Source organism: Taudactylus pleione, unplaced genomic scaffold, assembly GCF_031769625.1.
Source record: "Taudactylus pleione unplaced genomic scaffold, aTauple2 ptg000356l, whole genome shotgun sequence".
Taxonomy (NCBI): Eukaryota; Metazoa; Chordata; class Amphibia; order Anura; family Myobatrachidae; genus Taudactylus; species Taudactylus pleione.
In genome coordinates, this window is record NW_028284757.1 from 838,037 (window position 1) to 863,015 (window position 24,979).

The 24,979-nt window shown below is 48.8% G+C and overlaps 1 protein-coding gene across 2 annotated transcripts in view; it reads left to right on the forward strand.

The window, feature by feature from the left end:
• The window catches only part of LOC148508565 (anion exchange protein 2-like), a 414,596-nt gene that overhangs the window by 336,900 nt on the left and 52,717 nt on the right, over positions 1–24,979 (forward strand). For both annotated transcript variants that reach the window (XM_088444359.1, XM_088444360.1), the window contains exons 9-12: positions 9,542–9,677; positions 10,782–10,962; positions 11,047–11,155; positions 11,878–12,062. In XM_088444359.1, the coding sequence (XP_088300485.1) occupies positions 9,542–9,677; positions 10,782–10,962; positions 11,047–11,155; positions 11,878–12,062 (611 nt within the window). The remainder of the gene's footprint in view (positions 1–9,541; positions 9,678–10,781; positions 10,963–11,046; positions 11,156–11,877; positions 12,063–24,979) is intronic.

The window sequence follows — 24,979 nt, forward strand, 5'->3', positions numbered from 1 at the left end:
CTGGAGGTAGGTCTGGATAGGTAGGGGTACTTTAGATGGGTCTGGGATGATAGGTAGGGGAGCTGGAGATTAGTCTGGAATGATAGGTAGGGGAGCAGGAGATTGGTCTGGAATGATGGGTAGGTGAGCTGTAGATGGGTCTGGGATGATAGGTAGGGGAGCTGGAGATAGGTCTGAGATGATGGGTAGGGGAGCTGGAGATAGGTCTGGGATGATAGGGGTATTGTAGATGGGTCTGGGGTTATAGGTAGGGGTACTGTAGATGGGTCTGGGGTGATAGGTAGATGTGACCGGATGGCTTCCAGCCCGGACTCCCGATCACAGGTTGGGGTCTCGATCCCCACTTGACCTTGGGGTATCAGGGATTCATGCTTACCGTCAGTGACCGCCTGTCACTGACTCCGCCCACTTTGCTGTGGGCGTGTAACGATGCTGCCACCACCGAGCTCCTCCTATCGGCACTCGGAACCGCTTCTTAGGTAGGCTGCGTGTCTTCCCCGATCTACTTGGCACAACCAGGGGACCTTGCTCCCTAACTGGCCTATCCCCTTTTACCTTCCTGGCTACCCTGTATCTTAACCCCTCCCGCCAGGTCACACTCACTGCCACCATCCCTGAAAGGCCACTGCCAGTGTGTCACGATATGCCTTCCAGAGATGGGTCAGCAAGCCAAGCTTCCCTGAACTCCTGCCTGTGGCCCTCACTTCCTGCTAAGTAGGGACAGTCTACAGGGGGATAAGGGTTGGGATCGCTAGGGTCAGTCTGGTTGAGGTCAGTCAAAGGGGAGTCAGTGTGGTCACTCATACTCACCGCCGGAGTTGGCAAACCACTAGGGACAAGAGCATCACTGGGCACCCCCACAGGATTCAACGAGCCGGAACCAACATCCTCTGCGTTGCTAGGGGACGTAGGTATACCAGAGGCAAAAGGCATGCTGGGTAGATGTGCTGATATCTAGCCGCTGTAATATATTCCTCTGGGCTGGTTGATGCTGTGGTAGGCTGTGTTGGCAGTTGTCTAGCCGCTGTGGTCTTTACCTCTGGGCTAGGTTGTTCTGGTGTAGTTGATGTAGACTGTGATCCGGAAACTTGACTCTGGGCGATGGCGTCAGCAAACGTGGTAATGATTCCACCACCAAGGTCATTCCACAGGACCACATCGGTTGGAAGGCTATCCATGACGGCAACATCCCTTAACTCTGGGCCAGCTCTTCAGTCCAGGTAGACTCTCGCCACAGGTACCTCTCGCTCCATTCCGCCTGCCACGGTCACTTTGGCAGTGCGACCTGGCAGTACTGCAGCAGGATCAATAAGTTGGGGGCTCACAACAGTGATTGAGGCTCCAGAGTCTCTTAATCCTTGTCCCTGCAGGGACCCCACTTGGACTGTCTGCAGGTGCTGCCAAATATTTTGGGGTGGCCCCTTGGCCATGCAGATGACTCTCTCCTTAGAGTTTGCCTGATTCTCCCCACACTCCATTGGACTGACTGGAGTAGGAACAGTCTCTTTGAGCTCACTTCCCCGGGTCAGGCACTCGGATTTGCGAAACCAGTCTGGGGTGCTTGGGGTGTGGGACAGTTCATTCTCAGATATCCAATTTTCCCACAGTCATAACACTTCTTGTCCATTGGCTAGGGTATCCATTTCGCCCCCCTGTGACGTTGGGATCCCTGCCATGCATGGGAATGCTAAGAAACATAACTGCTGCGAGAGGGGACGGGACTTGTTGCTCTCACCACGTTCTGAGGGGCGTCCGTTGTCACGCCAGCCGCACTTTCCACCTCTGTCTGATGCAACTCCATTCCGCTGTAATCAGTCATCCTGCGCGTTCTCCTGAACTGCAGTTACTCCTCTCCTGAGTAACTCGGCTTCTCTCGTCGGGTGACCAAAAAGCCGCCTGGGATTATCCCACCACAATGCCACCAATTTCTGTGACCGGATGGCTTCCAGCCCAGACTCCCTATCACAGGTTGGGGTCTCGATCCCAACTTGACCTTGGGGTATCAGGGATTCCCGCTTACCGTCAGTGACCGCGTGTCACTGACTCCGCCCACTGCACTGTGGGTGTGTAACAATGCTGCCACCACCGAGCTCCTCCTATCGGCACTCGGAATCGCTTCTTAGGTACACTCAGGCTCCTACCTCGCCACCTGGAACCGCTTCTGAGATGACAGGTAGGGGTACTGTAGATGGGTCTGGGGTGATATGTAGGGGTACTGTAGATGGGTCTGGGATGATGGGTAGGTGTATTGTAGATGGGTCTAGGATGATAGGTAGGGGTACTGTAGATGTGTCTGGTGTGATAGGTAGGGGTACTGTAGATGTGCCTGGGGTGACAGGTGGTCTGGGGTGATAGGTAAGGGTATTGTAGAAGGGTCTGGGATGATAGGTAGGGGTACTGTAGATGGGCCTGGAGTGATAGGTAGGGGTACTGTAGATGGGTCTGGGCTGATAGGTAGGGGGGCTGTAGATGGGTCTGGGATGATAGGGGTACTGTAGATGGGTCTGGGGTGATAGGCAGGGGTATTGTAGATGGGTCTGTGATGATTTGTAGGGGTACTGTACATTGGTCTGGTGTGATAGGTAGGGCTACTGTAGATGGGTCTGGGGTGATAGGGGTACTATAGATGGGTCTGGGATGATAGGTAGAGTTACTGTAGATGTGCCTGTGGTGACAGATGGTCGTGGATGATAGGTAGGGGTACTGTAGATGGGCCTGGAGTGATAGGTAGGAGTACTGTAGATGGGTCTGGGCTGATAGGTAGGGGGGCTGGAGATAGGTCTGGGATGATAGGGTTACTGTAGATGGGTCTGGGATGATAGGGGTACTATACATGGGTCTGGTGTGATAGGTAGGGGTACTGTAGATGGGTCTGGGGTGATAGGGGTACTGTAGATGGGTCTGGGATGATAGGTAGGGGAGCTGGAAATAGGTCTGGGGTGATAGGTATGGGTACTGTAAATAGGTCTGGGGTGATAGGTATGGGTACTGTAGATGGGTCTGGGGTGATAGGCAGGGGTATTGTAGATGGGTCTGTGATGATTTGTAGGGGTACTGTACATGGGTCTGGTGTGATAGGTAGGGGTACTGTAGATGGCTCTGGGGTGATAGGGGTACTGTAGATGGCTCTGGGGTGATAGGGGTACTGTAGATGGCTCTGGGGTGATAGGGGTACTGTAGATGGCTCTGGGGTGATAGGGGTACTGTAGATGGCTCTGGGGTGATAGGGGTACTGTAGATGGCTCTGGGGTGATAGGGGTACTGTAGATGGGTTTGGGGTGATAGGTAGGGGAGCTGGAGATGGGTCTGGGATGATAGGTAGGGGAGCTGGAGATAGGTCTGGCGTGATAGGCAGGGGTATTGTAGATGGGTCTGTGATGATTTGTAGGGGTACTGTACATTGGTCTGGTATGATAGGTAGGGCTACTGTAGATGGGTCTGGGGTGATAGGGGTACTATAGATGGGTCTGGGATGATAGGTAGGGTTACTGTAGATGTGCCTGTGGTGACAGATGGTCGTGGATGATTGGTAGGGGTACTGTAGATGGGCCTGGAGTGATAGGTAGGAGTACTGTAGATGGGTCTGGGCTGATAGGGGTACTGTACATGGGTCTGGTGTGATAGGTAGGGGTACTGTAGATGGGTCTGGGGTGATAGGGGTACTGTAGATGGGTCTGGGATGATAGGTAGGTGAGCTGGAAATAGGTCTGGGGTGATAGGTAAGGGTACTGTAGATGGGTCTGGGTTGATAGGTAGTTGTACTGTAGATGGGTCTGGGGTGATAGACAGGGGTATTGTAGATGGGTCTGTGATGATTTGTAGGGGTACTGTACATGGGTCTGGTGTGGTAGGTAGGGGTACTGTAGATGGGTCTGGAGTGATAGGGGTACTGTAGATGGGTCTGGGGTGATGGGTAGGGGTACTGTAGATGGGTCTGGGATGATAGGTAGGGGAACTGGAAATACGTCTGGGGTGATAGGTAGGGGTACTGTAGATGGGTCTGGGATGATAGGTAGGGGAGCTGGAGATAGGTCTGGCGTGATAGGCAGTGGTATTGTAGATGGGTCTGTGATGATTTGTAGGGTCTGGTATGATAGGTAGGGCTACTGTAGATGGGTCTGGGGTGATAGGGGTACTATAGATGGGTCTGGGATGATAGGTAGGGTTACTGTAGATGTGCCTGTGGTGACAGATGGTCGTGGATGATAGGTATGGGTACTGTAGATGGGCCTGGAGTGATAGGTAGGAGTACTGTAGATGGGTCTGGGCTGATAGGTAGGGGGGCTGGAGATAGGTCTGGGATGATAGGGTTACTGTAGATGGGTCTGGGATGATAGGGGTACTGTACATGGGTCTGGTGTGATAGGTAGGGGTACTGTAGATGGGTCTGGGGTGATAGGGGTACTGTAGATGGGTCTGGGATGATAGGTAGGGGAGCTGGAAATAGGTCTGGGGTGATAGGTAAGGGTACTGTAGATGGGTCTGGGTTGATAGGTAGGGGTACTGTAGATGGGTCTGTGATGATTTGTAGGGGTACTGTACATGGGTCTGTGGTGATAGGTAGGGGTACTGTAGATGGGTCTGGGGTGATAGGGGTACTGTAGATGGGTCTGGGGTGATAGGTAAGGGTACTGTAGATGGGTCTGGGGGGATGGGTAGAGGTACTGTAGATGGGTCTGGGATGATAGGTAGGGGAACTGGAAATACGTCTGGGGTGATAGGTAAGGGTACTGTAGATGGGTCTGGGATGATAGGTAGGGGAGCTGGAGATAGGTCTGGGGTGATAGGTAAGGGTACTGTAGATGGGTCTGGGATGATAGGTAGGGGAACTGGAAATACGTCTGGGGTGATAGGTAAGGGTACTGTAGATGGGTCTGGGATGATAGGTAGGGGAGCTGGAGATAGGTCTGGGGTGATAGGTAAGGGTACTGTAGATGGGTCTGGGGTGATGGGTAGGGGTACTGTAGATGGTTCTGGGATGATAGGGGAGCTGGAGATAGGTCTGAGGTGATAGGTAAGGTCCTGTAGATGGGTCTTGGGTGGTGGGTAGGGGTACTGTAGATGGGTCTGTGGTGATAGGGGTACTGTAGATGGGTCATGGATGATAGGTAAGGGTACTGTAGATGGGTCTGGGGTGATGGGTAGGGGTACTGTAGATGGGTCTGTGGTGATAGGGGTATTGTAGATGGGTCTGGGATGATAGGTAGAGGAGCTGTAGATGGGTCTGGGGTGATGGGTAGGGGTACTGTAGATGGGTCTGGGATGATAGGTAGGGGAGCTGGAGATAGGTCTGGGGTGATAGGTAAGGGTACTGTAGATGGGTCTGGGGTGATGGGTAGGGGTACTATAGATGGGTCTGGGATGATAGGTAGGGGTACTATAGATGGGTCTGGGGTGATAGGGGTACTGTAGATGGGTCTGGGATGATAGGTAGGGGAGCTGGAAATAGGTCTGGGGTGATAGGTAAGGGTATTGTAGATGGGTCTGGGTTGATAGGTAGTTGTACTGTAGATGGGTCTGGGGTGATAGACAGGGGTATTGTAGATGGGTCTGTGATGATTTGTAGGGGTACTGTACATGGGTCTGGCGTGGTAGGTAGGGGTACTGTAGATGGGTCTGGAGTGATAGGGGTACTGTAGATGGGTCTGGGGTGATAGGTAAGGGTACTGTAGATGGGTCTGGGGGGATGGGTAGGGGTACTATAGATGGGTCTGGGATGATAGGTAGGGGAACTGGAAATACGTCTGGGGTGATAGGTAAGGGTACTGTAGATGGGTCTGGGATGATAGGTAGGGGAGCTGGAGATTGGTCTGGGGTGATAGGTAAGGGTACTGTAGATGGGTCTGGGTTGATAGGTAGTTGTACTGTAGATGGGTCTGGGGTGATAGACAGGGGTATTGTAGATGGGTCTGTGATGATTTGTAGGGGTACTGTACATGGGTCTGGCGTGGTAGGTAGGGGTACTGTAGATGGGTCTGGAGTGATAGGGGTACTGTAGATGGGTCTGGGGTGATAGGTAAGGGTACTGTAGATGGGTCTGGGGGGATGGGTAGGGGTACTATAGATGGGTCTGGGATGATAGGTAGGGGAACTGGAAATACGTCTGGGGTGATAGGTAAGGGTACTGTAGATGGGTCTGGGATGATAGGTAGGGGAGCTGGAGATTGGTCTGGGGTGATAGGTAAGGGTACTGTAGACTGGTCTGGGGTGATGGGTAGGGGTACTGTAGATGGGTCTGGTGTGATAGGTAGGGGTACTGTAGATGGGTCTGTGGTAATAGGGGTACTGTAGATGGGTCATGGATGATAGGTAAGGGTACTGTAGATGGGTCTGGGGTGATGGGTAGGGGTACTGTAGATGGGTCTGTGGTGATAGGAGTACTGTAGATGGGTCTGGGATGATAGGTAGAGGAGCTGTAGATGGGTCTGGGGTGAAGGGTAGGGGTACTGTTGATGGGTCTGTGATGATAGGTAGGGGAGCTGGAGATAGGTCTGGGGTGATAGGTAAGGGTACTGTAGATGGGTCTGGGGGGATGGGTAGGGGTACTGTAGATCGGTCTGGGATGATAGGTAGGGGAGCTGGAGATAGGTCTGGGGTAATAGGCAAGGGTACTGTAGATGGGTCTGGGATGATGGGTAGGGGTACTGTAGATGGGTCTGAGATGTAATCAGATGTGCAAATGGCACAGTCAGTGGGTAAAGGGGGCAAAACTTTTTTTAAGTATATAGGTGAAAGGAGAAAAACAAAAGGTGGAATAAAAAGACTAAAGACAGAAAGAGGGAGTCTTGTTGAGGGAGGCAATGTAATAGCTGATCATCTTACTAATTATTTTTGTTCAGTATTCACTACTGAGAGAGAGGGAAAGGGGCCACAGTTACTGAGAGAGAGGGAAAGGGGCCACAGTTACTGAGAGAGAGGGAAAGGGGCCACAGTTACTGAGAGAGAGGGAAAGGGGCCACAGGTAAGTTGCAGGTGTCATCTGAAAAATGAGGTAGGAACAACATTTACAGAGGAGAAGATCCTATCAGAACTCACAAAACTGAAAGTAGATAAATCAATGGGGCCAGATGGGATACATCCAAGGATACTAAAAGAGCTTAAAGGGGTGCTGGCAACACCATTAACTGAATTATTCAACCAGTCACTAGCTACTGGAGTTATTCCAGAGGACTGGAAAAGAGCAAATGTTGTCCCACTGCACAAAAGTGGAAGCAAGGAAGAGTCAAGTAACTACCGACCAGTAACTACCGACCAGTGAGCCTTACATAAGTAGTAGGGAAATTGATGGAAACACTCTTTAAAAGAAAGAGACGTAGATTATCCCAAATCCAGCAATTTGCAGGATCCCAAACAGCATGGATTTACTGGGGGGAGATCTTGTCACACAAATCTTATTGACTTTTCTTACTGGGTGACTAAGGAAATAGATAAAGGGGGGCTATAGATACAGCTTATCTAGACTTTAGTAAAGGTGCCTATCCACTAGATGATTAAAATGAGCGACTGACCGATAACGATATCGTTTGATAGTTCGATAATCGTTTGAAAATTGTTTGCAGATGAATGATTGTGCCTACACTGACCGACTGACAAACGACTGCATGATTACAATGTCGTACTCGTGCAGTCTTTTGCCTGTCTTCTAGTGGATGGGCACCTTAAGGCTTTTGACACTGTTCCACATCGCAGACTGATAAATAAACTGGAAAACATGGGATTGGATACAAAGATAGTTGAATGGATAAGATCATGGCTGCAGGATAGGAAACAGAGAGTTGTAGTAAACGGAGAGCAGTCTCAGGAGGGAAATGTTACCAGTGGAGAACCTCAGGGATCTGTACTGGGACCAGTGCTTTTTACTATCTTTATTTGTGACATTGCAAATGGTACTGAAGGGAAACTATAACTTACTGCAGATGACACAAATGTATGCAACAGGGCAGACACACCAGGAGGGGTAAAACAAATGCTTGATGATCTAGGTAGACTATATGAATGGTCAAGAACGTGGCAACTACAGATTAATGTCAAAAAATGAAAAATCATGCACTTGGGTCTCAATAACCTAAAGGCTAAATATAGTATCAAGGACACTATAATAGAAACTGCTGAAGAGGAAAGAGATCTAGGAGTCACCATCTCAGGTGACATAAAGGCAGGCAATGCACCAAAGCAATGAGGAAGGCAAGTCAGATGCTTGGTACATAGGGAGAGGAATCAGTAGCAGAAAGAGAGAAGTGATAATAGCACTGTATAGGTCATTGGTACGTCCTCATCTCCAATACTGTGTTCAGTTCTGGAGGCCATATCTCCAGAGGGATATTAATACATTAGAGACTGTACAAAGAAGATCACAACTAAAATGGTGCAAGGTCTACACCACAAAACGTACCAGGAAAGACTAAAAGATCTTATATGGATAGTTTGGAGCAGAGAAGGGAAAGGGGGGGACATGATAGATACGTTCAAATATATAAAGGGGTTTAACAAGGTAAAGGAAGGAGACATTCTTCATAGGAAAGAGAAGTATTAGACACTGGGGGAAGGGAGGTTCAGGGGAAATCTGAGGAAAAATGACTTCACAGAAAGGGTAGTGGACAAGTGGAATAGCCCCCATCAGAGGTGGTAGAGGAATTTAAACATGCATGGGAGAGACATAAGTATATCCTTCGGAAGAAGTAAGGATCAATAAGGGTTGAGGTAACAATATGTTTAAAAATGGGGCAGACTAGATGGGCCAAGTGGTTCTTATCTGCTGTCAAATTCTATGTTTCTATGATAGGTAGGGGTAATGTAGATGGGTCTGGGATGATAGGGGTACTGTAGATGGGTCTGGGGTGATAGGGGTACTGTAGATGGGTCTGGGGTGATAGGGGTACTGTAGATGGGTCTGGGGTGATTGGTAGGGGTACTGTAGACAGGTCTGGGGGTGATAGGTAGGAGTACTGTAGACAGGTCTGGGGTGATATGGGTACTGTAGATGGGTCTGGGGTGATAGGGGTACTGTAGCTGGGTCTGGGGTGATTGGTAGGGGTACTGTAGATGGGTCTGGGGGTGATGGGTAGGGATACTGTAGACGGGTCTGGGAGTGATGGGTAGGGGTACTGTAGATGGGTCTGGGGTGATGGGTAGGAGTACTGTAGATGGGTCTGGGATGATAGGTAGGGGAGCTGGAGATAGTCCTGGGATGATAGGTAGGGGAGCTGGAGATAGTCCTGGGATGATAAGTAGGGGTTCTGTACATGGGTCTGGGGGTGATATTGAGAAGGGGCCAATATGACTGAACTCGCAGACAATACAACACAATCAGTATCACCATCGTATCAAAATAAACCGGCAAACACAACTCTTAGTAAATCCGTGATCTGGGTTGCAAAAAACTCATGTGGTTCTCTGCGAAGCCCAGCGTGTATAAACACAGCCAGATCGGTTCTTAGTAAATATGCCCCTAGATGTTGAGTTGTGGGGGTGCCTAGTATTAGTGATTGTGTGACCGGGTAGTGGGTATACTGTAATAATGCTGCCTCCCGTCCACCAATAGGGGCTGTTCTCCTCGACCTGGACCAAAGAACTCTGCCAGGAATTGCTCATCAGGTTGTGGAACAGATGATTATCAGTGACCAGATAAAGGCTGAGGACCGAGCCAATGTACTCAGAGCTTTACTACTAAAACATAGGTACAGCACAAATATTACTTATTACCTCTGTGCATATATCTAGATACCTGCACACCTGTGTACAGTACATTCTGTTCAACTGTGTACACCCACATAGCCACACACCTTTGTACTCCCACATAGCCGCACACCTGTGTACTCCCACATAGCCGCACACCTGTGTACACCCACATAGCCGCACACCTGTGTACTCCCACATAGCCGCACACCTGTGTACTCCCACATAGCCGCACACCTGTGTACTCCCACATAGCCGCACACCTGTGTACTCCCACATAGCCGCACACCTGTGTACTCCCACGTAGCCGCACACCTGTGTACTCCCACGTAGCCGCACACCTGTGTACTCCCACGTAGCCGCACACCTGTGTACTCCCACGTAGCCGCACACCTGCGTACTCCCACGTAGCCGCACACCTGCGTACTCCCACGTAGCCGCACACCTGCGTACTCCCACGTAGCTGCACACCTGCGTACTCCCACATACCCGCACACCAGTGTACTCCCACATAGCCGCACACCTGTGTACTCCCACATACCCGCACACCTGTGTACTCCCACATAGCCGCACACCAGTGTACTCCCACATAGCTGCACACCTGTGTACTCCCACATAGCGGCACACCTGTGTACTCCCACATAGCGGCACACCTGTGTACTCCCACATAGCGGCACACCTGTGTACTCCCACATAGCGGCACACCTGTGTACTCCCACATAGCGGCACACCTGTGTACTCCCACATAGCGGCACACCTGTGTACTCCCACATAGCGGCACACCTGTGTACTCCCACATAGCGGCACACCTGTGTACTCCCACATAGCGGCACACCTGTGTACTCCCACATAGCCGCACGCCTGTGTACTCCCACATAGCCGCATGCCTGTGTACTCCCACATAGCGGCACGCCTGCGTACTCCCACATAGCGGCACGCCTGCGTATACCCACATAGCGGCACGCCTGCTTACACCCGGATAGTTGCACGCCTGCGTATACCCTGATAGTGGCACGCCTATGTACACCCAGAAAGTGACACACCTGTGTGCATGCAGATAGTCATATTCAGTACTGTAATATAATGCACATTTATTGGTGTTTCAGTCACCCAAGTGATGAGAAAGACTCCTCCTTCTCACGGAACATTTCCACGGCCAGCCTGGGGTCTCTGCTTGGACATCATAGCACCAATCACATCTCTCAGAACAGTGAACCCAACCTAACTGATCCTCTGATGGGCGGAGATCCATCCGAACAGGAGACTAAGATAGACATAGAACGAGAGGTGAGGTCCATATATGGGGGAAATGAGGAGGAAGCATTATTACCTCAGAGTGTAATGATAATCTATGTATCATGTATTATACAGCGAGAATCACTTCCTTCTCTACCCACAATACAACGCTCCAAGTCAAAGCATGAGCTGAAGCTTCTGGAAAAAATCCCTGAAAATGCAGAGGCTAGCGTGGTGCTTGTTGGTGAGTGGTGATCCATGGAGGGACCACGGAAGGACTATGATGGGACCCTGACGGGACCATGAAGTATTTGGCATAAGACCTGTAGATATGAGTTGAGAGAATTGACAGTGGTGATATGGAACTTTAACATTAAGGTTATATTGTATAAGAGGTCTCTGAGGAATATGAGACATACTGTAAGCTGAGGTCGGGGTCTTATGTCCTTGGCAGATCTGAGGTAGTGGTTCCAATTGTGATGTATCCTGTCTAATATTAATACCACAGAACTGACTTTTGGACAAGCTCCTAATGTAACCTGATTCGCCCCATACCTGTATAATTGCACTGTTCTCCCAGAATCCATCCAGTGCTCCGCAGATCTACTCCACATTCGCAGATACCTCTGACGCGTTTCTGTCGTAACCATGGGCTGTGGGCAGATCTCGTTTCAGATAACTGAAGCTCCTACCGGGGAGATGCCCCCTAATTACTACAGCTTTTATTTTACAGAACGATATTCCAAAGTTTACAATCCCTTTAGGAAACAAAGCATAAGAGGTGACACCAGACAGCAGAGGAGCGGGATCTGCAGACTCCCCTCAGGCAGGACTGACGCGTTTTACCGCATATGGAGGCAGTTTTATTTAAGATTGTGAATTGCTTTTGTTAGTATAAGTCAGGCAAACGTGTGATGACATGTCAGTCACAGCGACCTCACTTTATGACATCGCTTTGTCCCTCAGGTTGTGTGGATTTCCTCAATCAGCCCACGATGGCGTTTGTGCGGTTGCAGGAGGCGGTGGAGCTGGATTCAGTGCTGGAAGTTCCCATTCCTGTGCGCTTCTTGTTTGTCCTGCTGGGTCCTAGCACATCTAACATGGACTATCATGAAATTGGGAGGTCCATTTCCACCCTCATGTCGGACAAGGTGAGACTCCCTTCCTGATGGTCCTTTCTTCTGTGACAAACCCCACCCCCTTACTGGCACTAAGTTCTGCTTCGGATTCCTGACACGTTTATGGTGTTGGTTGGTTGGTGTGAGGGTTCCCATGGCTGTGTATGGGTGTTGTGAAGGCGCATTTCTAGGCTTTCACTATGTAGCCATCTCAACTCAGGAATTTGGTGCCACCTCTGAGCTGTAGAATATTGGGGCTCATTCTTTACTGATAACAGGAAGCATTTAATGTTCATTAACCTATGAGCGCAAGGAGCAGATCGACGGCAGAGGGTGTGTAGTAAAACAACCACCAAATTATGGCACGTTCAGAAACCCCAGTAGAACCGTCGCTCTGTAAGACATAATGTTGAAATAAGAACATCACAAATACCATCTTCTTAAGTCAAAGCTTGAGCACAATCCAATATCCTATGTTACTGCCCACAAGGCGGCGTTCCTGCTCAGCCACACACTGTAACAAGCCCCATAGAGGTTGGGTGGGAAGATGGAGAATATGTGGTCCCCACAGTCCTACTGTATGTAGCCTCTGATAACCTACAAACAGGAGCTGTAGCCCCAGTAATTCCTGGATTCAGGCTCCTCCTTGCTGTGGCCATGGCTTCTGTCTACCCAACAAGCTGAATAGGGTCCAGCACTGCCTCCACCTCTCTCAGACCAGAATATATGGCCTCCACCGTACATGTACTGCGCACGTTTTCCACGTGCGCAGTACATGAATACCTTGTTTTTTCCTCCCCAATTCTGCTTTTTTAATGCTAGAAATTTGAACTGTTATTAAACTTATAACAAAAATATACAAATATATGAAAAAAAACCTTTGCATACCGTTAGTACTTTGTCTTCAGAGAGTCCATAATCTCATAAACATAGTTTTTAAAAGTCCCCATGACATAACTTATCATTATTATTATCATTATTTTTATTATTATCATCATTATTATCATTATTATTATCATTGTTTTTATTATTATCATTATTATTATTATCATTATCATTATTATTATCATTATTTTTATTATTATCATCATTATTATCATTATTATTATCATTGTTTTTATTATTATCATTATTATTATTATCATTATCATTATTATTATCATCATTATCATTATTATTATTATCATTATTATTATCATTATTTTTATTATTATTATTATCATTATTATTATCATTGTTTTTATTATTATCATTATTATTATTATCATTATTATTATTATTATCATTATTATTATCATTGTTTTTATTATTATTATTATCATTATTATTATCATCATTATTATTATTATCATTATTTTTATTATCATTATTAATATCATTATTAAGGAGAAGAAGAATTGTGATTGCGGCCGTAGGCTAGCCACGTGTGATTAATGGCGCAGTGGCACTGAAGCGGTTAACCCCCCTGCTGTGGCACCATTTTTAAAAGGACAATAAGCGCCAGGCGCCCTGGTTATTACCGGCGCTAGGCGCCACCTTTGAAATGTATTACTGGTGCTAGGCGCCAAGTGTTTCATATGTTAAACTAACCTGGTTGCTGTGCCGCAGCTCCGGACTGTCTCCGACAGCTGCGGCAGTGATTGAAGTTAACCCCTGGTGCAGGGACTGTATCCAAGTGCCACAGCCCTGGGCCGTGTCCGGCGGCAATGACTGATGTCAACTCCCAGTGCATTGCAACAGGGAGGGGGCCTGAGGCAGGGAGCCGCTGAGTGCCCCAGCTCCACAGGACTGCCGCGGGACCCTCCGTGCCAGTTGCTTACTGCAGCCAGGCAGCGAAGTGCAGGGTGGAGTTCCAACCAATGGGGACCGGGAGCTGCACCGAGGGGAAGACTGAGACAGCCACACTCTGGGGGTGGGGAGCGCTAGCTCCTGATAACCCAGTGCGGAGGAGAGGCCACACACTGGGAGACCGGAGAAGCCGGCTCACAGCACAGTGTGGCAGAGGGAGGACTGGTAGGGCTGTGGGACCAGGCAAGCAAGCTCCTGGTAACGCCCGGCGCTGAGACAGCCCCAGTACTGAACCCAGGCTGCAAGTGCCGGGCAAGGGAAGCCCAGCACTGAGCGTTGGGCACATAGTATTCAAAATCACATGGGTTTATATAAAAATGTATGTGCCGCACTGAGCCAGGAAATCAGGCCCTGGGCTGCAGTACTCCTGTGGGTAAAGCTTGGTGCTGTGCACAGGCACAAAATGCCAATATATATAACATCTATGTATTTTAACTTTTTAAGTGTATAATTTAAAGAAAAATTGCACTCACCTTAGTGTCCCCTGGAAGTCCCAGGGGATCCGGGGCTCCGTGTGGGTTGCTGGATCCCCCAGTCACTTCCAGAGAATTAAATGTCCTCCTATGCAGCCTCATGCCTGGAAGTGGTATGAGGGGGTGCATAGGGAGCTGGCTAAGGCAGCCAGCTAATTGTGTTCAAGGAGCTCCAAAATAGCTTCCCCTCTGTGGCCAGGAAACCGTGCCCGGGGGAACCTGCTTGCCCACCTCTGGAGCTCAGATTCAGGCAGAGATGGCCAACTCATCCCTTAGCAGAATCCTGGAAGTCCGTTTTGGAGGGAAACCTCCCCCGGCCCTAGACGAGCCGGCTCCTGGGTGGTGACTAAAACACTGGGTGGGCTCAGGCACAAGGGAGTGACCACTCCCCACTGTCCATAGGGGACAATGATAAACGTGCCTGTGGCCAGCACATACACAGGGCATACACTTAAGGTGATTGGTTGGAAACCACAGGGCGGACATGCCCCCTATGGTAATGTGTATTGGAGTGGCATAAAAGTAGGGTATGTGAGCCTGTGTATCTGTACATCCTTCTATATCTTTGAAGATCAAGACTGCTGTCAATATTGCTGTATGCAGTAACCCTTACAACTGAGGGAAGGGTCTTTTTCAAGACCATGAGCAATAAACATCCTTGCCTTACTACTGCATCTGCATCCTGTGACTTACAGAATTGCTCAAGACAGTATTCCGTACTTTGGGCCTAATTCAGAGCCGCTCGTAAGCGGCCGCTCGTTCGCTCTGAGTGATGTTCGCACAACTGCGCATGCGTATGGGTCGTAATGCGCATGCGCAAACCAGTCATTGCGGTCAGAAATCGTGCGCTCACAAAACAGCGAGGGGCTGCTAATTTGATTGACAGAATGTACCGTTTGTGGGTGGTAACAGGGGAAGGTGCTTGAAAACGGGGGAGTGGAGATCCGAACGCAGGCGTGCCAAATGGTCAAAAGGGCGTTTAATGGGAGTGCATAATTAGTAAAGGAGCGTCATTATCGACCACGTCACTTGGTTGTCTTTTAGCCTGAACTGCTTGCAGTAATAGCGATAAAAAAATCCTACCACAAGCACTGCGAGCAGTTCAGATGCCTTTCGATGTACCCGATTAATCTAATAAATACCGGAGATGACGTATGATGCGAACGGCAAAGGGGCTTCTTTACAAAATAGCGAGCGCATTTTTCGTTCGCTCGCTCAGACATAGAGGCGTCAACAAACCGCAAAGAGCGAGCGCTCAATTTAAATAGCCGGCCCCTTTTTTGGAACGAACGTCCGCAAATAGCGTCCGGCTCTGAATCAGGCCCTTTGGCTGCTCTTGGTTGAGCCAAACGTCCCCAAAGCTCAAGCCCCCTGCCAGCTACCGTGCAGACCTGGTCCATTGCGAGGGATCAGGTGGAATCAGCGGACACCAATCAGGAGGTGCGGCCGCAGCTAGTCGACCCATACGCAGAAGAGGCGGTTCCAGGTGCCGGAGGTAGTAGCATGAGTACATAAAAAGCGATTCCCAGCGCTGATTGTAGAGTTCGGTGGTGGCAGCATCGTTACACGCCAACGGCGCAGTTGATGGGAATCCCTGATACCCCAAGAACCAGTGGGGATCAAACCCAGGGCCTGATTTAGAGCCAGACGCTATTTGTGCTCACTCGTTCAGAAAAAGGGGCCGGCTATTTAAATTGAGCGCTCGCTCTTTGCGGTCTGTTGACGCCTCTATGTCTGAGCGTGCGAACAAAACATCTTTTGTAAAAACGCCCCCTGGTCGCTCCCATCATACGTCATCTCCACTATTTATTAGATTAATCGAGTACATCGAAAGGAGTCTGAACTGCTCGCAGTGTTAGTGGTTGGATTTTCCTACCGCAATCATGCGAGCAGTTCTGACTATAAAACAACCAAGTGACGTGGTCGATGATGCTGATTTGTTAATTATGCACACCCTTAAAACGCCCGTTTTGACCGTTTGGCACACCTGCGTTCGGATCTCCACTCCCCGTTTTCAAGCACCTTCCCCTGTTACCACCCACAAATGCCTCATCCTGTCACTCAAATTAGCAGGCACTCGCAATTTTGCGAACACACGTTTTCCGACTGCACTGACTGGTTAGTGCATGCGCATTACGACCCATACGCATGCGCAGATGTGCGAACATAGCTCGGAGCGAACGAGCGGCCGCTTACGAGCGGCTCTGAATCAGGCCGCCAGTCTGTTATCGGGAGTGTTGAGTTGAAGTCGTCCGGTTACAGTGAATAATATTTACTCTAACTTCAGAATAGTAATTTGCGTATTTAAAATCCTAAATAGATGATGCAAACAGTATCCAGCGTTCATAGTATCCGTATAATTGGTCTGGAACTTCCACTGGCAGATTAGTAGCTATCTATACTGTGTATACTGCTCCTTAATTCCACCGAAGGTTTCCGGCATTGTGACGTAGGTGCAGGATCGCTGATTATATCAGGCGGCAGCGAGGAGTCCCCTTAGTGTAAAGAATATGGAAGTGTCTCTTCACCACACAAACTGGACCCAGAGATGATCTGTAAGAGCTTCAGACTATTCTGTGCAGGTATTTGTAAGGTCTAAACTAGGACAAAGCTTACCTACTGTTCAACCCAAAATCAATGTCCCTGGACTTTTGCCAAATGAGTCTGCTGGGGACCAGTTCCATCTCTGAGCGGTTTATCTCTCAGCGGTGAGGTTGGTAATCACCACCACTTATAGCTACATGCGGTGAGGTTGGTAATCACCAGCACTTATAGCTACATGCGGTGAGGTTGGTAATCACCAGCAATTATAACTACATGCGGTGAGGTTGGTAATCACCACCACTTATAGCTACATGCGGTGAGGTTGGTAATCACCAGCACTTATAGCTACATGGGGTAAGGTTGGTAATCACCAGCACATATAGCTACATGCGGTGAGGTTGGTAATCGCCATCACTTATAGCTACATGCGGTGAGGTTGGTAATCGCCATCACTTATAGCTACATGCGGTGAGGTTGGTAATCACCAGCACTTATAGCTACATGGGGTAAGGTTGGTAATCACCAGCACTTATAGCTACATGCGGTGAGGTTGGTAATCGCCAGCACTTATAGCTACATGCACAAGGGATGAGGTTGGTAATCGCCATCACTTATAGCTACATGCGGTGAGGTTGGTAATTGCCAGCACTTATAGCTACATGCACATGGGATGAGGTTGGTAATCACCACCACTTATAGCTACATGCGGTGAGGTTGGTAATCACCACCACTTATAGCTACATGCGGTGAGGTTGGTAATCACCAGCACTTATAGCTACATGCGGTGAGGTTGGTAATCACCAGCACTTATAACTACATGCGGTGAGGTTGGTAATTACCAGCACTTATAACTACATGCGGTGAGGTTGGTAATCACCAGCACTTATAGCTACATGGGGTAAGGTTGGTAATCACCAGCACTTATAGCTACATGCGGTGAGGTTGGTAATCGCCATCACTTATAGCTACATGCGGTGAGGTTGGTAATCGTCAGCACTTATAGCTACATGCGGTGAGGTTGGTAATCACCATCACTTATAGCTACATGCGGTGAGGTTGGTAATCACCAGCACTTATAGCTACATGGGGTAAGGTTGGTAATCACCAGCACTTATAGCTACATGCGGTGAGGTTGGTAATCGCCAGCACTTATAGCTACATGCACAAGGGATGAGGTTGGTAATCGCCATCACTTATAGCTACATGCGGTGAGGTTGGTAATTGCCAGCACTTATAGCTACATGCACAAGGGATGAGGTTGGTAATCACCACCACTTATAGCTACATGCGGTGAGGTTGGTAATCACCACCACTTATAGCTACATGCGGTGAGGTTGGTAATCACCAGCACTTATAGCTACATGCGGTGAGGTTGGTAATCGCCAGCACTTATAGCTACAAGAGGTGATGGTGGTAATCGCCAGCACATAAAGCTACATGCGGTGAGGTTGGTAATCGCCAGCACTTATAGCTACATGCACAAGGGATGAGGTTGGTAATCGCCATCACTTATAGCTACATGCGGTGAGGTTGGTAATTGCCAGCACTTATAGCTACATGCACAAGGGATGAGGTTGGTAATCGCCATCACTTATAGCTACATGCGGTGAGGTTGGTAATTGCCAGCACTTATAGCTACAAGGGGTGAGGTTGGTAGATGCCAGCACTTATAGCTACATGCGGTGAGGTTGGTAGACGCCAGCACTTATAGCTACATGGGGTGAGGTTGGTAGATGCCAGCACTTATAGCTACATGCGGTGAGGTTGGTAGACGCCAGCACTTATAGCTACATGGGGTGAGGTTGGTAATCACCAGAACTTATAGCTACATGCGGTGAGGTTGGTAATCGTCAGCACTTATAGCTACATGCGGTGAGGTTGGTAATCGCCAGCACTTATAGCTACAAGAGGTGATGTTGGTAATCGCCAGCACATAAAGCTACATGCGGTGAGGTTGGTAATCGCCAGCACTTATAGCTACATGCACAAGGGATGAGGTTGGTAATCGCCATCACTTATAGCTACATGCGGTGAGGTTGGTAATTGCCAGCACTTATAGCTACATGCACAAGGGATGAGGTTGGTAATCGCCATCACTTATAGCTACATGCGGTGAGGTTGGTAATTGCCAGCACTTATAGCTACAAGGGGTGAGGTTGGTAGATGCCAGCACTTATAGCTACATGCGGTGAGGTTGGTAGACGCCAGCACTTATAGCTACATGGGGTGAGGTTGGTAGATGCCAGCACTTATAGCTACATGCGGTGAGGTTGGTAGACGCCAGCACTTATAGCTACATGGGGTGAGGTTGGTAATCACCAGAACTTATAGCTACATGCGGTGAGGTTGGTAGACGCCAGCACTTATAGCTACATGCGGTGAGGTTGGTAATCGCCAGCACTTATAGCTAAATGCACAAGGGATGAGGTTGGTAATCGCCAGCACTTATAGCTACATGCGGTGAGGTTGGTAATTGCCAGAACTTATAGCTACATGGGGTGAGGTTGGTAATCACCAGCACTTATAGCTACATGCGGTGAGGTTGGTAATCACCAGCACTTATAGATACATGCGGTGAGGTTGGTAATCGCCAGCACTTATAGCTACATGCGGTGAGGTTGGTAATCGTCAGCACTTATAGCTACATGCGGTGAGGTTGGTAATCGCCAGCACTTATAGCTACAAGAGGTGATGTTGGTAATCGCCAGCACATAAAGCTACATGCGGTGAGGTTGGTAATCGCCAGCACTTATAGCTACAAGAGGTGATGTTGGTCATCGCCAGCACTTATAGCTACATGGGGTGAGGTTGGTAATCGCCAACACTTATAGCTACATGCGGTGAGGTTGGTAATCACCAACACTTATAGCTACATGCGGTGAGGTTGGTAGATGCCAGCACTTATAGCTGCATGCGGTGAGGTTGGTAGATGCCAGCACTTATAGCTGCATGGGGTGAGGTTGGTAATCACCAGCACTTATAGCTACATGCGGTGAGGTTGGTAATCACCAGCACTTATAGCTACATTCGGTGAGGTTGGTAATCACCAGCACTTAAAGCTACATGGGGTGAGGTTGGTAATCACCAGCACTTATAGCTACATGCGGTGAGGTTGGTAATCGCCAGCACTTATAGCTACATGCGTTGAGGTTGGTAATCGTCAGCACTTATAGCTACATGGGGTGAGATTGGTAATCGCCAACACTTATAGCTACAAGAGGTGAGGTTGGTAATCGCCAGCACTTATAGCTACATGCGGTGAGGTTGGTAATCACCAGCACTTATAGCTACATGCGGTGAGGTTGGTAATCACCAGCACTTATAGCTATATGGGGTAAGGTTGGCAATCACCAGCACTTATAGCTACATGCGGTGAGGTTGGTAATCGCCAGCACTTATAGCTACATGCACAAGGGATGAGGTTGGTAATCGCCATCACTTATAGCTACATGCGGTGAGGTTGGTAATTGCCAGCACTTATAGCTACATGCACAAGGGATGAGGTTGGTAATCGCCATCACTTATAGCTACATGCGGTGAGGTTGGTAATCGCCATCACTTATAGCTACATGCGGTGAGGTTGGTAATCACCAGCACTTATAGCTACATGGGGTAAGGTTGGTAATCACCAGCACTTATAGCTACATGCGGTGAGGTTGGTAATCGCCAGCACTTATAGCTACATGCACAAGGGATGAGGTTGGTAATCGCCATCACTTATAGCTACATGCGGTGAGGTTGGTAATCACCACCACTTATAGCTACATGCGGTGAGGTTGGTAATCACCAGCACTTATAGCTACATGCGGTGAGGTTGGTAATCACCAGCACTTATAACTACATGCGGTGAGGTTGGTAATCACCAGCACTTATAACTACATGCGGTGAGGTTGGTAATCACCAGCACTTATAGCTACATGGGGTAAGGTTGGTAATCACCAGCACTTATAGCTACATGCGGTGAGGTTGGTAATCGCCATCACTTATAGCTACATGCGGTGAGGTTGGTAATCGTCAGCACGTATAGCTACATGCGGTGAGGTTGGTAATCGCCAGCACTTATAGCTACAAGAGGTGATGTTGGTAATCGCCAGCACATAAAGCTACATGCGGTGAGGTTGGTAATCGCCAGCACTTATAGCTACAAGAGGTGATGTTGGTCATCGCCAGCACTTATAGCTACATGGGGTGAGGTTGGTAATCACCAGCACTTATAGCTACATGGGGTAAGGTTGGTAATCACCAGCACTTATAGCTACATGCGGTGAGGTTGGTAATCGCCATCACTTATAGCTACATGCACAAGGGATGAGGTTGGTAATCGCCATCACTTATAGCTACATGCGGTGAGGTTGGTAATTGCCAGCACTTATAGCTGCATGCGGTGAGGTTGGTAGATGCCAGCACTTATAGCTGCATGGGGTGAGGTTGGTAATCACCAGCACTTATAGCTACATGCGGTGAGGTTGGTAATCACCAGCACTTATAGCTACATTCGGTGAGGTTGGTAATCACCAGCACTTAAAGCTACATGGGGTGAGGTTGGTAATCACCAGCACTTATAGCTACATGCGGTGAGGTTGGTAATCGCCAGCACTTATAGCTACATGCGGTGAGGTTGGTAATCGTCAGCACTTATAGCTACATGGGGTGAGGTTGGTAATCGCCAACACTTATAGCTACAAGAGGTGAGGTTGGTAATCGCCAGCACTTATAGCTACATGCGGTGAGGTTGGTAATCACCAGCACTTATAGCTACATGCGGTGAGGTTGGTAATCACCAGCACTTATAGCTATATGGGGTAAGGTTGGTAATCACCAGCACTTATAGCTACATGCGGTGAGGTTGGTAATCGCCAGCACTTATAGCTACATGCACAAGGGATGAGGTTGGTAATCGCCATCACTTATAGCTACATGCGGTGAGGTTGGTAATTGCCAGCACTTATAGCTACATGCACAAGGGATGAGGTTGGTAATCGCCATCACTTATAGCTACATGCGGTGAGGTTGGTAATCGCCATCACTTATAGCTACATGCGGTGAGGTTGGTAATCACCAGCACTTATAGCTACATGGGGTAAGGTTGGTAATCACCAGCACTTATAGCTACATGCGGTGAGGTTGGTAATCGCCAGCACTTATAGCTACATGCACAAGGGATGAGGTTGGTAATCGCCATCACTTATAGCTACATGCGGTGAGGTTGGTAATCACCACCACTTATAGCTACATGCGGTGAGGTTGGTAATCACCAGCACTTATAGCTACATGCGGTGAGGTTGGTAATCACCAGCACTTATAGCTACATGCGGTGAGGTTGGTAATCGCCATCACTTATAGCTACATGCGGTGAGGTTGGTAATCACCAGCACTTATAGCTACATGGGGTAAGGTTGGTAATCACCAGCACTTATAGCTACATGCGGTGAGGTTGGTAATCGCCAGCACTTATAGCTACATGCACAAGGGATGAGGTTGGTAATCGCCATCACTTATAGCTACATGCGGTGAGGTTGGTAATCGCCATCACTTATAGCTACATGCGGTGAGGTTGGTAATCGTCAGCACTTATAGCTACATGCGGTGAGGTTGGTAATCACCAGCACTTATAGCTACAAGAGGTGATGTTGGTAATCGCCAGCACATAAAGCTACATGCGGTGAGGTTGGTAATCGCCAGCACTTATAGCTACAAGAGGTGATGTTGGTCATCGCCAGCACTTATAGCTACATGGGGTGAGGTTGGTAATCACCAGCACTTATAGCTACATGGGGTAAGGTTGGTAATCACCAGCACTTATAGCTACATGCGGTGAGGTTGGTAATCGCCAGCACTTATAGCTACATGCACAAGGGATGAGGTTGTTAATCGCCATCCCTTATAGCTACATGCGGTGAGGTTGGTAATTGCCAGCACTTATAGCTACATGCACAAGGGATGAGGTTGGTAATCACCACCACTTATAGCTACATGCGGTGAGGTTGGTAATCACCACCACTTATAGCTACATGCGGTGAGGTTGGTAATCACCAGCACTTATAGCTACATGCGGTGAGGTTGGTAATCACCAGCACTTATAGCTACATGGGGTAAGGTTGGTAATCACCAGCACTTATAGCTACATGCGGTGAGGTTGGTAATCGCCATCACTTATAGCTACAAGAGGTGATGTTGGTAATCGCCAGCACATAAAGCTACATGCGGTGAGGTTGGTAATCGCCAGCACTTATAGCTACAAGAGGTGATGTTGGTCATCGCCAGCACTTATAGCTACATGGGGTGAGGTTGGTAATCACCAGCACTTATAGCTACATGCGGTGAGGTTGGTAATCGCCAGCACTTATAGCTACATGCACAAGGGATGAGGTTGGTAATCGCCATCACTTATAGCTACAAGGGATGAGGTTGGTAATCGCCATCACTTATAGCTACATGCGGTGAGGTTGGTAATTGCCAGCACTTATAGCTACAAGGGGTGAGGTTGGTAGATGCCAGCACTTATAGCTACATGTGGTGAGGTTGGTAGACGCCAGCACTTATAGCTACATGGGGTGAGGTTGGTAGATGCCAGCACTTATAGCTACATGCGGTGAGGTTGGTAGACGCCAGCACTTATAGCTACATGGGGTGAGGTTGGTAATCACCAGAACTTATAGCTACATGCGGTGAGGTTGGTAGATGCCAGCACTTATAGCTACATGCGGTGAGGTTGGTAATCGCCAGCACTTATAGCTAAATGCACAAGGGATGAGGTTGGTAATTGCCAGCACTTATAGCTACATGCGGTGAGGTTGGTAATTGCCAGCACTTATAGCTACATGCGGTGAGGTTGGTAGACGCCAGCACTTATAGCTACATGTGGTGAGGTTGGTAATTGCCAGCACTTATAGCTACATGCGGTGAGGTTGGTAATCACCAGCACTTATAGCTACATGCGGTGAGGTTGGTAATCGCCAGCACTTATAGCTACATGCGGTGAGGTTGGTAATCGTCAGCACTTATAGCTACATGCGGTGAGGTTGGTAATCGCCAGCACTTATAGCTACATGCGGTGAGGTTGGTAGATGCCAGCACTTATAGCTGCATGCGGTGAGGTTGGTAGATGCCAGCACTTATAGCTGCATGGGGTGAGGTTGGTAATCACCAGCACTTATAGCTACATGCGGTGAGGTTGGTAATCACCAGCACTTATAGCTACATTCGGTGAGGTTGGTAATCACCAGCACTTAAAGCTACATGGGGTGAGGTTGGTAATCACCAGCACTTATAGCTACATGCGGTGAGGTTGGTAATCGCCAGCACTTATAGCTACATGCGGTGAGGTTGGTAATCGTCATCACTTATAGCTACATGCGGTGAGGTTGGTAATCACCAGCACTTATAGCTACATGGGGTAAGGTTGGTAATCACCAGCACTTATAGCTACATGCGGTGAGGTTGGTAATCGCCAGCACTTATAGCTACATGCACAAGGGATGAGGTTGGTAATCGCCATCACTTATAGCTACATGCGGTGAGGTTGGTAATCGCCATCACTTATAGCTACATGCGGTGAGGTTGGTAATCGTCAGCACTTATAGCTACATGGGGTGAGGTTGGTAATCGTCAACACTTATAGCTACAAGAGGTGAGGTTGGTAATCGCCAGCACTTATAGCTACATGTGGTGAGGTTGGTAATCACCAGCACTTATAGCTACATGCGGTGAGGTTGGTAATCACCAGCACTTATAGCTACATGGGGTGAGGTTGGTAATCACCAGCACTTGTGTCAGAGTTCTGCCGGGGATCAGCCGTCCCGTCGGCTTCCTCTGACTTGCCGGGCGGCTCGTGCAGCGACGTGGGAGGTGCTGAGCATTCTCCCTGATGCTGTGTCCCGGGCGGCCTGGTGCACGGGGATCAAAGTTCCTGTCATGGGCGCCGCCATGACACTTCCTTCCCTGACAGTCTGGCTGGTCAGCTGACGCTGTGGACCAATCAGTGGGCTTCCAGGGGTATATATCCGGCTCCTGTGTAACAGGTAGTTGCCTGAACAACCATTGTCGCTGCTAGTGTTACTAGTGGTCTCTCGTTCCAGGTTCCCT